The sequence below is a fragment of the Podarcis melisellensis genome (assembly GCF_964234715.1).
Source record: "Podarcis melisellensis genome assembly, chromosome: 10".
NCBI classification, from domain to species: Eukaryota; Metazoa; Chordata; class Lepidosauria; order Squamata; family Lacertidae; genus Podarcis; species Podarcis melisellensis.
Genome location: NC_138542.1, coordinates 53,878,914 through 53,894,298, shown reverse-complemented (window position 1 = coordinate 53,894,298; position 15,385 = coordinate 53,878,914). Strand labels below are relative to the sequence as shown.

Genomic DNA, 15,385 nt, shown 5'->3' with positions numbered 1-15,385 from the left:
GATAAAGGAGGTTGCCTGGGAGGGGGGGAAGTAAAGATAGCAAACTTGCAAAGGGGGGAAACAGGAAGACTAAAGCAATAAGGAGAGAAATTAGAAGAAAAGGAGGAGCAAAAAACTGCTCCAGCTAAGGAAAAGACACTAAGGCAAACAAGAGGGAATGGAGTGGTGGGATCCGAAGAGAGATAAGAGACGCTAGCGGAGGCTGCCTGGGAGAGGGAGGTAAAAGCCCATGGATCCTCAGGATTTTTACATTGAGTCACCCCAAATCCACCATCAGATCACATAGCATGCCCATGGCTACAGCCTGCACCAAAAAAATCACGCACCCACTGTTTCCTGGGGCTGCAGTGGTGCAAAAATGTGGTTACAAAGCACGGATCCACATGGATCCCCAGGATTTTTGCACTGGGTCACCCCAAATTCACCATCAGATCCTCCTCCAAAAACTAGGTGCGTCTTATGGAGCAAAAAATACGGTATGCTGATTTAAACTCCAACCCCATCACATGCAGCCTTCCGTTTGAAGGTCTGCAGGTTACTGCTGCAAAACCCAGTCTTCTAGAGAGAAAATTAAGGACACTCCTCGTTTTGTACTTCAAAGACTTGCTGACAGCTTGGATGTACAGAGCACTCTAAATCTGAAACCTTTTGGAGCCTGTATGTGTCCAAATTGATTAAAAGAAAACAAAAACTAGAAATATTTCTGGATGTCATTTTTCTATTCTTTTCTATAACTGAGTGGCAGACCATCTGCTGTGTACGCAGGAGGTTCCCACTTCAAACCTCAGCACCTCCCGGTAGGGCTGGGAGAGACTCGCATCATCTGAAACCCTGGAGAGCTGCTGCCTGTCAAAGTGCACTGTCAGTTTTGCACAGTCAGTTTTGGGCTTGGGAAACCCATTCCTTCATTAGCAGGCAATATTGAGCTAGATGGAGCAAAGGCCTGATTTGGTGTTAGGCAACTTCCTAGTTTCCTATGCTTGTTTGAGTCCAATAGCTCTCTTCCTAAGTTTTCGCGCCAAAACTGTGGCAGCTCCACCATGTTGCAATTGTACATGGAAAGGGTTGTTCCGTCCTGCTTAAGGACAGAACAACTAATGTGCCAAGGGCAAGAGAATGCGCACACTTGACAATGACACCAATTATGCGTTGTACACATGAGTTTAATTGTTTGGTCACTTAATGGCAACAATTGACCATTTTAAGCTGTGGATCTGAAGGTTTTGGCGTTCTCTGGGAAACATTCTCTTAAAAGTGTGACTCCTTAAATAGAAGGGGAAATGTTATTTTGCAACATTTCCCCCTATATAATCCTGTTCTTTCCAACCTCACAGTTTATAGCTTATTACCAACATTTCTTTCATGAAAGAAGCTGCCTTTGCCTTTTTTTATTCTTCTAATACCCCACCTGAAGCCATAAGCCCTTGACTTTGAGGCCTAACAGCTGGGGCTGATTAGCACAAAATGATGCCCAGATTCCCCCCAAACCTCCTGAGATTCCAAGTTAGACTTTCATCCCCCTTCATTTCTTACAGTTATAAATGCTTTGATCTCCTTCCTGAGCAAATACCAGAGGACTGGTGGGTTTTGTTTTGTTTTGTTTTGTTAGCAGTTCTGCGAGTATATCTGGTGAAGTAGGGTGGAAATGTGGACAAAAGAAAATGCCCAACCCTTGGAATGGGTGCATCTTTTCAGATGATGGGGAGGAAGTGAAGGCAAGAGAGAGTCTCCAAGCATCTGTTGTTGGATACTTTCCAGCATTTGTTTTGAAACAAACAGGAAATACAGAAGCAATAAAGCGGTATATACAGCAAGTGAATTGGCCAGTTATAATAAGCCCCTTCCAGTAGAGATGGGTGAATATGGCAATTTCAGTTTCTCAGTTTTACATTTTTAAATTTGGTTTCCACATTTCCACATCAGTTTCGGGGGTTTTAAGCCATTGGTATTTTAGTGCAAATTTCTCCTAACATATATATGTTTGTATGCAACTGCAGAAGAGGAGGAGGAGTTTGGATTTGATATCCCGCTTTATCACTACCCGAAGGAGTCTCAAAGCGGCTAACAATCTCCTTTCCCCTCCTCCCTCACAACAAACGCTCTGTGAGGTGAGTGAGGCTGAGAGACTTCAGAGAAGTGTGACTAGCCCAAGGTCACCCAGCAGCTTCATGTGGAGGAGCAGGGAATCAAACCCGGTTCACCAGATTATGAGTCCCCCGCTCTTAACCACTACACCACACTGGCAAAGCACTTTCCCCTAATATAATGCATTTTTCCATGTTATGTATTTGTGTATATGTATTTTTATGCACACTTTATCCCAGCATATACATTTGTGTACACACTACTTGGCTGAAAAACTGTCTTGGAAAATTCAGAGAACTGTACATTTTAAAGGACCTAACTTTGTATCTAAAACACACGTATACTACTTTAAAAAAGGCACGGCTTGCCCCAAAAGAATTCTGGGAACTGTATTTTTTAAAGTGTGCTGAGAGTTGTTAGGAGACTCTCATAGTCCCCTGCACCCTTAACAAACTAATTGACGTGACCAATCTTTCAGAGTTTGTCCCGAAAAAGAAGAGAAGAAGTCAGAGAGGAGGTGAGTGGGCAGGATGTCAAAAGCCTCCTGAAATTTTCTCTGAAGTAATTGAATCAATAATCCCTTTTTTATAAAATATAAAATAAAATAAAAATGTCTTGGATCATCAGCCTTGAATAATGAACTACCTGAAGTCCAGATGTTATGTCAGTGTTTCTTAAATAATTGCTTTTCACTAAAACAAGGCATTTGAATTCAAATTAGGCGGGAGTTCCCTACCTCTGACCCTCAATAAAACTGCACTGAAGCTGCAAATACCGTATTTTTCCATCTATAAAATGCCTCCATGTATAAGACGCCCCCTATTGTTGTGGCAACAACCAATGGCCAGTCCAACCTCGGCAATATCCATGTATAATATTTTTGACATTATTTTTTAGGGGGGGGACCTAGTCTTATACATGGAAAAATATGGTATATTCTACATGCCATGCTAGCAAGCAATATTGACAAAACTAGCTGAACAAAGTCCCTTCCCTATTCAAAATCTGTTTTGACTCTTCCAGAGATAAGAATGCAGCAAGTGAACAAATATCTCAAATATTGATTAAAAAAAAATACTGAGCTTAAAAGAGGAAAAAGGTAACTGAAGAATGCAAAACTCCAAGGCCTTACCGTTAAGGCCTGTAGTTTTTGCATGTTTATAAAGCTTTGTAGAAGGCTAAAATGCCACATTTTAGCCACAATGGCTGTTCAGCTGTGGAGGTAGGAGACGATATGCCTCTGAAATCCATAGGAAGGGAGAGTGCTGTAGTGCTCAGGAGGCCTCACTTCAAATATGGCAAATTTCCTTCCCCCCCTTTGAAAATATTGAGTATCTCAGTCTTCAATACCACATTGCAAATCTCATTAAAAACAGTTGCATGGTCTTTGAACCTGAACGAGACTGGAATTTTAATTTCAGAAATAGGTTTTCGCCATGTGCAGTTGTGCCAAAGACCACAATTCACTTGCCAGGGAGAACTACTGCAGATACAACATAGCTAGGGGCTTAACTATGGACTGCAAACTTTCATTCGACCTCCCAGTTCTGAACCAGAATTCTAGCCCCGCCCCCTGCCCCCAAAAAACCAACAACCTGTGCTTAGTTGGCTTGACTGATAACCGTACTGAAATTAACCTCTGTTAGGGACATCCTCTTAAAAATCTGAATTTTCAACTATTCCATGAAGATTAGTTCTCAAAAAAGAAGTCTATTTTTACAGCCAGGTCTTAATTCTGTGCATTTGGAATTAAGTCCCATTGATTTCACCCAGATTTACCTCCTAAGCAAGCATGCTTCAAACTGAGTCTTAAATTGTAAGGTATGAAAATGCAATGGTGGAATCACAGTGGGGAACACATAGGAATTGAGTCCTGAAGCATCTCTTGCAAAGGTGGAACAAATGCAAGCATGTCTTGTTCCCTCTGAGCTAAATAGAGCTGCCTTGATTAGGAGACCTTACGATTAAGCCTTGCTCCCTTGCAATGTCAATCACAGCCATGAAAATGGGATCGGTGTCTTCTAAGTCAGGGGTCACCAACATGGTGCTCAGGGGTGCATATGTACCAGCAAGAGCCTTCCCTGGTACCTGCAGGGTTCCCTTCCCCCTGCTGAAATTAGATTAAGCATCCTCTTGTAGCCAATAGACTAGGTTGTGGTGCATGCTTGGATGTTGTTTGGAGGTGGGTGTATATGTGGTGTCCATGATCGTTTTTCCAGTTTGCAGATGTACCCATGAGCCCAAAAAGGTTGGTGACCAGCCCCCTTCCAAGTGGTGTAAATGTCATGTGATTCATATGTCCAATACCATTCATATGTCCAAATAGGTCTCTAAACGAGATAGATAATTGTAAGATATACATTCAAATGAAGAAAGGGCAGTAAGATCTTCAGACCACTGAGGAAAGGGTGGTGGTGCTTGTTCTTCCAGCCTGGAAAATTAAGGTTGCATTTGCCTTGCTGTTTACTGTGGCTCTAGCACACTCCCCTCCCTCAGCCACAGTTTTTTAAACAAAATCCTCCAACATTCAAAAGTTGCAGAAAGTAGAAATGGGTTCAATACTATGAAGACATTCCTAAATGCCATACTTGGTGCTTGTTTAAACAAATAGTTTTAAGGTAGATGGGGGGAAATCAATTTTAGCTTTTGAAGAGGTGGGTAGATAAACATCTGTCAAGAATGATTAATCTATAATAATAAAGTCCTCCTCTGTTCAGGGGGCTGGTTTAGACTATTCTAAGATCTTTCCCAGGTTCCAGTGCTTTGATTCTATTATTCCTGTTCGTATGCAAAAAAGCAGGCTTAACTTTCCATTAGGCATTCTTGTGTGACATTTCCAGTATAAGGAGGACAAGAAACATTCTTCAAAACAGTTCCCTTTCCTCCGATTTCACGTCTTAGTCTCTTCTTTTCCCAATAATGATTGCTAGAAGAAAAATTCCCCTTCTCGAACTCAGGTTCCTAATGAAAACCACTACCCAACCAATCCATGGTCAAGGTGACCAATCGATATCTCATGGCACACATTTTTGTTACTTTCAGATTGGAATTGTGTTTATTGCAGCATGATCTACATGTGGCAAGCAAATGGAAAATCTGATTGGTCCAGAACCAGGCAGCAAGAATGGGAGTGCTAGCTTACCCATGGGTGAGCATATTATACCCAGTTTGCAACAGCTGCATTGACTGCAAGTTCATTTCTGTGCAAGCATTCAAAAGTGTTGGTGATCCCATTTAAATAGTCAGGATACTCAAGGGACCACCTATACCCATCTGTACCCACCTGAGCCTTAAAATTTGCAACAAACGGCCCATAATTTGGTGAGAGCTATTGGGTTAGTGAGTTCCAAGGCCTTCTCCTTGGTGATTCCTCATCTGTGTCTGTTCCAAATATATATGTATCTCTGGAATATATGTATCTCTTAGTTGGCTTTCAGAAGAGCCCTAAATACTTTGTTTCATTCTAGTCGGCTTATGTTCTAATAATAGTTTTCTCTACTGCCGTTATATTAATGCTACTTAATGTTGCTGTTGGTTTTGCTTTATTGTTTCAAAAGCTAACTAAATAACAAAATAAATAAAATCTTTGTTTCACTGGTTGCTTTGTGTGCCACCTTCGGAGGCTACAAAGCCTAGAAGAATAAACAAAAATATATTCAATCCCAATAAAAGTAAGTGAAGCTGCCCACAGTGGGGGCTGGGCCCATTAGGGCTGGGAGGTGGAAGGAACGGAAGTCAAGAGCAGATAGAGTCAAGAATCAATGATGGGCACAGCCAACTTACTCTAGTTTTGTCCCTGTCCACAGCAGCAATGCAGAGATTAAGGCAGAAGAAACTGACAGCCAGGGCCCACCCCCCTGGACTGGGTGTAAGCAATAATAAGGCAAGGCAAGGGAGGGCTGGCCAAGGTTGGTGGGGCAGCACCCCGTTTGCCCTAATGAACTGCCACCCACAGCCCATCTCCTCCCCACAATATCTGCTGTGAAGACTCCTCTTTGTGTCTTGACAGTGCCTGAGGCAGGACTGGCTGGGCCGTGGGAAAGGGCCTTCTCTCTGTGGCTAGGCCTAGATGGTGGAATGCCTTGCCTCACAGAGACCACCACAGAGATTTCTATTGCGCCCAAATTCTTTAAGGCCACTCCCTTGTTTTTAGATAAGGGCAGCAGACAAATGCCTAAAACTGTTGTTGGCTGCTGGAATTTTATTAGTCCCCACCCTGCCTCCCCCAAAAAACCTTGCTGTAATCCACTCTAGACACTGCAAACAGAGGCATGCCTAGGGGTTGGTGAAACCAGTTCCTGCCAGGGGCACAAACCCAGGGTTTTGTTTTTGCAAAAATCACCTATTACACTATGAGGTGTATGAAGTATATGTGTGGGGCAACAAAGCCACCACTGTTGTGGCAAGATAAAATTCGGAGAGGTTTCCCAATCTTCCCACACAAAGGCATGCATTATTTTATGTTTTTTGCTCTTCATTCTTACCCTGGGCACTTCAAGTACAGTGGTACCGCGGGTTAAGTACTTAATTCATTCCGGAGGCCCATTCTTAACCTGAAACTGTTCTTAACCTGAAGCACCATTTTAGCTAATGGGGCCTCCTGCTGCCGCCGCGCCGCCAGAGCACGATTTCTGTTCTCATCCTGAAGCAAAGTTCTTAACCCGAGGTACTATTTCTGGGTTAGCGGAGTCTGTAACCTGAAGCATCTGTAACCTGAAGCATATGTAACCCGAGGTACCACTGTACTTGGGACACATAAAATGTAGTAATTTCTAATATGGCTATTGTGGCAAAGTAATACAGCTCCTTGCCAAGGGCGCAAGGGGCCCTAATGATGCATCTGACTATTTAAAGCAGAGGTAGGGTGGGATGGAAATATATATTACTGATAATAATAATGGAGGAACAAGTGAACTTGATCTGAAGACACACCCACACACCCTTTTAAAGCTGCCAACCTTCCACCTTCTTATAACAGTTGTGGTTGGTGTCTCTTGGGGCAGGTCAGGACTCCTATGTAGGAACTGGAGCCAAAAGCAGGCACAGCCTCTGCTTCGAGTTTTATCCCAATAACCTCCCTCACAAGTTCATGTTCTTATATAGCTACATTGTTTTATACTTTCTGGTTGTCCTACAATCACATTATAAAGCAGTTGTTGTTCTATGTTATAAATCAAGAATGGCTAGGAGTTGCTTCTTTTTGTTTTCCAATGTAGTTCTTACCAATAGAAAAAAATCAGTGGAATGCAAAAAAATAAATAAATCTCAAAGTGTGGTCCAGAGAAAAAAAAGGTTGAGAACCATGGCTGTAGGTGGAGTGTTTCCCACTGAGGTTGGGTGAGTGGTAACCCAGCTAGGATCACCACCCCCTGCCCCATGTCCCCCAGTTCAGCTTCCAAGATATGTATTCCAATGACCTTTGGCCTTTGGTCTTACTTACTGAGCCATTGTTTCAGAACACACACGTTATTGCCGGCATAGAGGACAGTGATTTTTCACTCAGAGTATCCCTGGTTCATATATAAGGATTAGGCATTTAAATTGGCCTTACCCTGCCACTGCCCCCAGGCTTTTAGTCTGAAGCTCAATATTGTGGGTACCCCTCCCCCTCACTTTGGTCTTGCCTGTTTTGCCAAGAGATTGTGATAGGTTATAATAAAATGAATTTCAATAGGGGCAAATGTAAGGTCCTTTACTTAGGCAGGAAGAACCAGATGCACATATAAGATGGGGAACACCTGGCTTACTAGTAGGACATATGAAAAGGATCTAGGGGTCTTAGTGGATCACAAGCTCAACATGAGTCAAGAGTGTGATGCAGCGGCAAAAAAAGTGAATGCTATTCTAGGCTGCATCATCAGAAGCCTAGTGTCCAGATCAAGGAAAGTCATAGTGCCACTCTATTCTGTCTTAGTCAGACCATACCTGGAGTACTGTGTTTGGTTCTGGGCACCACAATTTAAGAAGGATGTTGACAAGCTGGAACATGTGCAGAGGAGGACATCCAAGATGATCAAGGGTCTGGAAACCAAGCCTTATGGTGAGCACTTGAAGGAGCTGGGTATGTATAACCTGGAAAAGTGGGGACTAAGAGGAGAGATCATAGCCATCTTCAAAAATCTCAAGGGCTGTCATATGGAAGCGGGAACAAGCTTGTAGGACTCGAACCAATGGCTTCAAGTTGCAAGAAAAGAGATTCGAAATATCAGGAACAACTTTCTGACAGGAAGAGCTGTTCAGCAGTGGAATGGTCTCCCTCGGGAGATTGTGGACTCCCTTCCTTGGAGGTTTTAAGCAGAGGTTGGGTGGTCATCTCTCATGGATGCTTTAGCGGAGATTCCTGCATTGCAGGTGGTTGAGTTAGAAGACCCTGGGTGTCCCAACTCTACAATTCTATGATTTTATATATAAACAAGAAATGCAAGTTGATGGCGTAGCTTGCTGATTCACACCATTACAGAAATAGAGCTACAATGGTCTGCAAGTTTAACTTGCCCACAGACCCCAAGAACAGATTATGTATGATGTATTTACTGCAAACACTGAACAACTGATAAGGGTAGCCAGCGGTATGGAAAACATGTCCTATGAAGATCAAGTGAAGGAACTGGCTATGTTTAGCCTGAGAAAGCAGGCACAGGGAGAGGGGTGGCTTGGGGAGACTTTTGAGGGCCAGATAGAGAGGCCCAGGGGGCCATGTTTGGCCCCAGGGCCAGAGTTTCCCCACCACTAATGTAGTACCATCAGAGTGCATAATATCTTAGGGAAACACTGCTGGGCAAGCCCCAGGGCCAAGGAGCTTCGCGGTCCAAACTGCAACATGAAAAGTCACAAGGGAAAGGGTTTGCATGGGGAGAATATGCATTCATTTCAGGCACATGAAGGGGCAGCATCTCCCGTCCAGGTGGTGCTAGACTCCAGTTCCCATCATCCCCGACTGTTGGCCATGCTGATGGGATTTGGAGTCCAACAACCTCTGGAGCGTGCCCAGTTTGGGGGGGGGACTGCTCAACATTACTGGGACAAAATATCATGCAAAATATGGGGTCACCCAGATGTTCTGCAAACCTGAAGCATTTTTGGTTTTTATGGAAGCCGCCCAGAGTGCCTGGGGAGGCCCAGCCAGATGGGCGGGGTATAAATAATAAATTAATTATTATTGTTGTTGTTATTGTTATTATTATTATTGAAGACTCCCTTTCATATATTTTTTTAAAAAGGGTCTCCCGAAAATAGAAAACGAGAATAATAGTCAAACAGATGTTGGTTTGTCAGTATCCACAGGAAGGTTTTAATGCATAAGGTAGGAGAGCATTCAGAAAATTACTAGCCGAGAGTAGTACAGACTATCCTATCCACTCTCCTCCCTTGCCCTCCCGCCACAGTATGGCCCACCTTAAGCAAACATGGGCTGAAAGAATCAGCTTGTGAGCATCAGGTATGCTTTGGTAGATATTAAGGCTGCCCAAAGATGAAGATAAATTCTAATGCCCAGTGCACCACATCAAGGGGCACAAGCAGATGCCTTGGCGTCTTCCAACAGTTGGTTTTGGCATTCAGTTTGAGGAGCCCCAGCAATTGGGGTGATGGAATCTGGGCTTTTGTTCCAGGGGCATTCCTTTGAATGCATCAGAGCCAGCTGCGAGAGGCTCCGGCACATTTCTTCATCTTTTATATTTGTTCAGTGCAGCAAGATTGGCAGGCAGCAAACCTTAGAAAGCACTTCTAGGGCTAGCGAGTCTCACAATCCCATTCGGTTCCCACTGAGTTCACTTTGTGACCTCGGGTGAGCGAGGGCGTCCTTGGGCTGGCCTGCCAATCGAGGCAATTTCTCTTGCCAATGGAATTCTCAGCCATCCTTATTCACTTATCTTTCTCACATTTACCACTTAAAGAGTTTTAAACTATGAAGCTATTTATAAATGCTTTTTTTGAGGCGGGATGACAAAGAAATAAATACATTTTGTAGGGATTATCTACATCGTTCTCCCCCTCTCCATTTTTATCTTCACAACAACCCTGTCATCAAATTCCGCATGAGTAGTCAAGGGATAAGAAAAGTACCGGACTGTACTAAAAAAGATGAGCTGGCCTTAAAAAATATTAAAAAATAAAAAGTTTTTAACCATGCAGAACTGAATCACCTTATTGTCTGGACATGTAGAAGCCCTTCATCTGACAAAGCTCCTTCTCTCAAGTTGTATTGCACATGCATGATGGAACACCAGCCGGCAAACAAAAGGATTCCCTTTCCCTCCTTTGGAGAAAAATTCCAAGGCTGAACAAACATGTGCTGCCTGATCCTTCATATATTTACTCAGAATTAAGCTTTGCTTCTTGCCATGGGACTTGCTTTCATGCATATATGGAATTTATTTGGCTATTTGGAAGAGTTAGACCCCCACCTTGCAATCAAATCATTGTCAAGGCTGCGATAATAGGCACATCAGCAGGCCTCTGGCTTTGTTCCTCCAGATGTTGGTGAACTGCAAGCTAGCATAGCCAGTGGCCAGGGATGTGGGGAAGTTGTACTCCAGCTCTTGGAGGGAACCATATTGGCTCCCCTTGCAATCAGGGGCTGGGTTCAAGACATTCTGGCACCCGAGGCGGAAAACAAAATGGCGCCCCCTTCCCACCAGGGAAGAAGGGGTGAGTGAAGATCTACATCAGGAATGGCTGGCTGGGTGGAAGAAAGATCTACACCGGGATCGGCTGTCCCTGTGGATCCTTGCTGCCTGAGCTGGTCATCTCACCTTGCCTTGTGCCTGAATGCAGGCTTCCTTTTGATTCTGGAGTCCTAGGACAGGCATCCCCAACCTGCTGCCCTCCAGATGTTTTGGACTACAATTCCCATCATCCCTGACCACTGGTCCTGTTAGCTAGGGATCCTGGGAGTTGTAGGCCAAAACATCTGGAGGGCCGCAAGTTGGGGATGCCTGTCCTAGGACATCTAGCAGTAGAAACAGAGCGTTCCTTCCTTATTTCATTGATGTACTTCATTACATTTCTGTGCCCCCCTTTTCTGCAAGAAGCTCAAGGGTGGCATACATGGTTCTTCTCCTCCTCCCCATTCTATGCAGGTAGGCTCGGCTGAAAGACTAAGTGGCCCAGGGTCAGCTGCATATTCCTGCATTACAGGGGGGTTGGACCAGGTGGTCCTGGGGTTCCCTTCCAACTCTGCAATTCTATGATTCTTTGAATTGCCTCGACATGCAGAAAAAACTGGTCCACCAGGACCATCAGCAATTTTCAAGTGGTCTATGGTAGGACTGGGAGGGAGGTTACATTAGGACTGGGAGGGAAGTTGCATTGGAGGGAAGTATTGGGAACTACTGGTCTACACTGGCTGGCAGGGGCTCTCTGGGGTTCAGGCAACCTCCCTCCCAGTCCTACCTGGAGACACCAGGAATTGAACCTGCGACCTTCTGCATACATAGCCACTGCTCTTGCATTGCCCTTCCCTTAAGGAAGTCTGCAAGGAAAACCAGGTGGGGACTTTCGAGGGAGTGCAGATCAGTCCCGGTAACTGGGGGCAGGTGGGGGGGGAGCTCCTGGGCTCAGCCCCAACTTATACGCACCCTGCTCTGTAATTCTATCCGTGTGTGTGTGTGTGTGTGTGTGTGTGTTGTATCTGGTTCCAATGTATAGCTCTTGAGTTTCAAGTTTTTATCAGGCTAAAATCTGCCTACCCCTGATCTACAGCAGGAGTGAATAGGTGGGATTTGTTGGGAGGCAAGAATACAAGGAGAATTGATGCTTTTGAATTATGGTGCTGGAGGAGACTCTTGAGAGTCCCATGGACTGCAAGAAGATCAAACCTATCCATTCTTAAGGAAATCAGCCCTGAGTGCTCACTGGAAGGACAGATCGTGAAGCTGAGGCTCCAATACTTTGGCCACCTCGTGAGAAGAGAAGACTCCCTGGAAAAGACCCTGATGTTGGGAAAGATGGAGGGCACAAGGAGAAGGGGACAGCAGAGGACGAGATGGTTGGATAGTGTTCTCGAAGCTACCAGCATGAGTTTGACCAAACTGCGGGAGGCAGTGGAAGACAGGAGTGCCTGGCGTGCTCTGGTCCATGGGGTCACGAAGAGTCAGACATGACTAAACAACAAGAATACAAGGAGAGCCCCTGGATCAGGCCAGTGGCCCATCTAGTCCAGCATCCTGGTCTCGCAGTGACCACCCAGATGCCTGTGGGAAGCTTGCAAGCCGGACCAGAGCACTAGCAGAAAGGGGGGGGGAAATCACTCTCCCCTTCTGCAGTTTCCAAGAATCGGAATGGTATGCATCTAACAATGGAAGCAGAATGCAGCCATCAGAGGTTAGCAGTGGCCACAGAGTGTCTTCTCCCCCATAGATTTGCCCCCTCCTTTTTAAAAGCCATTTAAGTGTGTGTGATCGGTAGCAGAGTCCTGCTAGAAACACCTAAGAGAGGCTGCTGAGAGCTATCCCACCCCCAGTCTTTTGTGTGAGCTCTGTTCAGTTCTGGCGATGGAAACAAAGCCCTGAGCTCAGCATGGGCTGGGGGGGGTGTGCCCAAGGCTTTCGTGCTAACTGTATGTATGTCTTTCGCCCCAAGCTCTGACTGCTGGATCTTGGGGTCCCAGTAAGAGACAGAGTCGATCCTACAAGTCTAAAGCCATCTTTAGCCCTGCTCTGCCATCTATTAGTACAATGGATCCAACCAACATTGAGCCCTTATCCATCGCCCTGATTTATGTAGGTGAGAGATGAGTACTTTCCTTAACTCACAATTCTTTATCAACGACACTTGAGCAGAGCGCGACTCTATAAACGGGCTTGCAGCCAAATCTCTTGCACATTTAAACTCAGAAGAAAAGTCCCACTATCAGCGTCCAATCCTAGGCAGGTTTACTCAGAAGTAAACCCCACTGGGTGACATCTGACTAAATCACAGTCGCTGAAATCACTGGGTTTAGAATCTAGGACTAATTTCTTTCAGTGGGAGTGTGGCCGAGTTAGATATCACGCACAAAGCTTTCACTGGGGTTTATTCCCAGGTAAGTGAGCATTTAGCATTGCTGCCTCAGGGTGCTTAACCCTCAAGTCTGCATGTGTAAGAATGTAGCCTTAAGAGTCACTTGAATTACATCACAGTCAACAACAAGCACCCACAACCAAGTTTAAATACACATGATGTTCTGGCTTGTTTGATTTGTGCTGAATGAATTTTGCAAAAGAGGCCCCAGAGATTGGCTTAAAGGCTGATCACATCTCTGCAAGATAAATTTTAACGAGTTCAGGGGGGATGGAAGCATGCAGGGGGTGGAAATGCGAGGGGAGAATCTAAAGTCCAAACAAGTTTCAAAAGCTAAGAAGCTGGGAGGACAGAGACGCTTCCTTTCAAAAAAAGAGAACCTTAACAATGAGCCGCTGTGGTGAGTTCATATTCATGCGAGGGGGAGAAAAGTAATAAATGCTCTTACCGTTTTAGGGTCGGAGTATGTCCCAAGTCCAATCACAGGGATGCTGTTCCCATCACTCAGCATCAAACGGTGGTTTTTGGCGGTGAGATTAGTCGTCATGATGCAAAATAAAAACTTCGATTTTTAAATTTTTAAATTTTTTATTTATTAAAGAGACCACCAAGAATTCGGATGCACGAGACTCTTCGGAGGGAATCCTGCCTTTTGTGTGCTTCGGGGTGCTTTGGGCTGCAGCCCAGTCCTAGCGGCAGAGGGCGCAAGAGAGCAGCGAAGAGAGCCGGCCACCATCTGCTGCTCGACCTGCACTGGGGCCCGCGATCAACTCGCCATCTGTTTAAATACGAGCCGGCGGCGCGCGGGCTGCGGGATTTTCTGGGAGGAAGGCCTTGGCAGCTGCTCTCCGGGGGATCTGGATCCCCGAGCTGCTGGAAAGGGCTTCTGGCTGGCTGGTTGGTTGGATCTGAGGACTGGAGATCCTTTGCTCCTGAGTCCGTCCCCCACCCCCACCCCGTGCGCAATCGAAACGGTGGCGGCGGAGTGGGGTGAGGAGGGTGCCCCATGGCAAACCCAGGAAACACAAAGCAACCTTTGTACCGCTGCCCTGCGGCTCTTTGCAAGCTCTTATTGCCCCGCGTCATTGCTTTACAAGGCAACCCTAAGCGCTCGGGGGAGATCAAGCCCTAAGTGCAAGGAGAAAGGCTTCTTGGGACGCGTTCACACGTGACGCTGAGGAATCCTTGTTGGGGGCTCTGAACCCTCGCCTAAACGCCAGCAGCCGGGCGGCCAGCTCCTCGGGCTCCTCTGCCTTTCCTACACGGGCATAGGAGAGGAAAGGGAGCCAGCTAGGAATCCCGCTGCACCTGCCGAACTCCTGGCTGCTGCTACTGCTACACGCCTATCATAGGCGTGGAGGCTCTCGTTTGAGATTTTGGCACGCTGGTCGCTCTACCTAGGCTACTAAGCGCTGTGATGAATGGTGGAAGTTCAACTGGTACAGCTCTCTCACATACCCACACACCCCAGAGACAGACTGGTGAGGGTTGCTCATACTCCCCACTAAAGGGTTGTACTGCCGTGTTTTTTCTTGTCATAGAGGTGGGGGAGATACAGGGAGCGCAGTTAGCAAATCACCTGCTTTTCAAGAGGAAAATCCCTGGTTTAATTCCCAGTTTAAAGAGTGGCAGATCAGGGGACGGGAAAGGCCTCCTAGAGCTGGTCGCTCTTGATGTCATTGCAAAGCCGCCTCGGCCCAAGCGGATGTGTTCTTTTGCAGCCTCGTCCCTGCTTATGGGATGCTCTGCCTTCCATGCGCCGGTGCCCTCAAGTAATGAAACTGGCAATTGGAATTATGTGTACCGGTAATTTATTTAATGCATTTACAGTGGTACCTCGGGTTACAGACGCTTCAAGTTACAGACTCGGTTAACCCAGAAATAGTACCTCGGGTTAAGAACAGAAATCATGTGGTGGCAGCAGGAGGCCCCATTAGCTAAAGTGGTGCTTCAGGTTAAGAACAGTTTCAGGTTAAGAATGGCCCTCTGGAACGAATTAAGTTCTTAATCCGAGGTACCACTGTATAGGCCACCTCTTTCTCCATGGATCTCAAAGTGGTATACAGTACATGGTTCTCCCCCTCATTTAATCCCCACAGCCACTCTGCCAGGGAGGTTAGGTTGAGAGGCAGCGGCTGGCTCAAGTTCACCCAGTGAGCTTCGTGGTTGAGTGGGTATTTGAACCCTGGTCTCCCAGGTCCCAGTCTGATGTTGGAACCCACTACACTACATAATAAGTTTACATGTTAAAAGTTACATACCTGTGTAGGCTTACTGGTAAAATAATATTTTTTAGAAT

At 45.7% G+C, this 15,385-nt stretch overlaps 1 protein-coding gene across 1 annotated transcript in view; it reads right to left on the bottom strand.

Annotated features, from left to right (window-relative positions):
- Positions 1-14,080, bottom strand: part of AKR1D1 (aldo-keto reductase family 1 member D1) — a 35,586-nt gene extending 21,506 nt beyond the window's left edge. Inside the window, exon 1 of the mRNA XM_081928407.1 lies at positions 13,535-14,080. Coding sequence (XP_081784533.1) covers positions 13,535-13,633 — 99 coding nt within the window. The 5' untranslated portion in view covers positions 13,634-14,080. The remainder of the gene's footprint in view (positions 1-13,534) is intronic.
- Between the last annotated feature and the right edge of the window lie 1,305 nt (positions 14,081-15,385).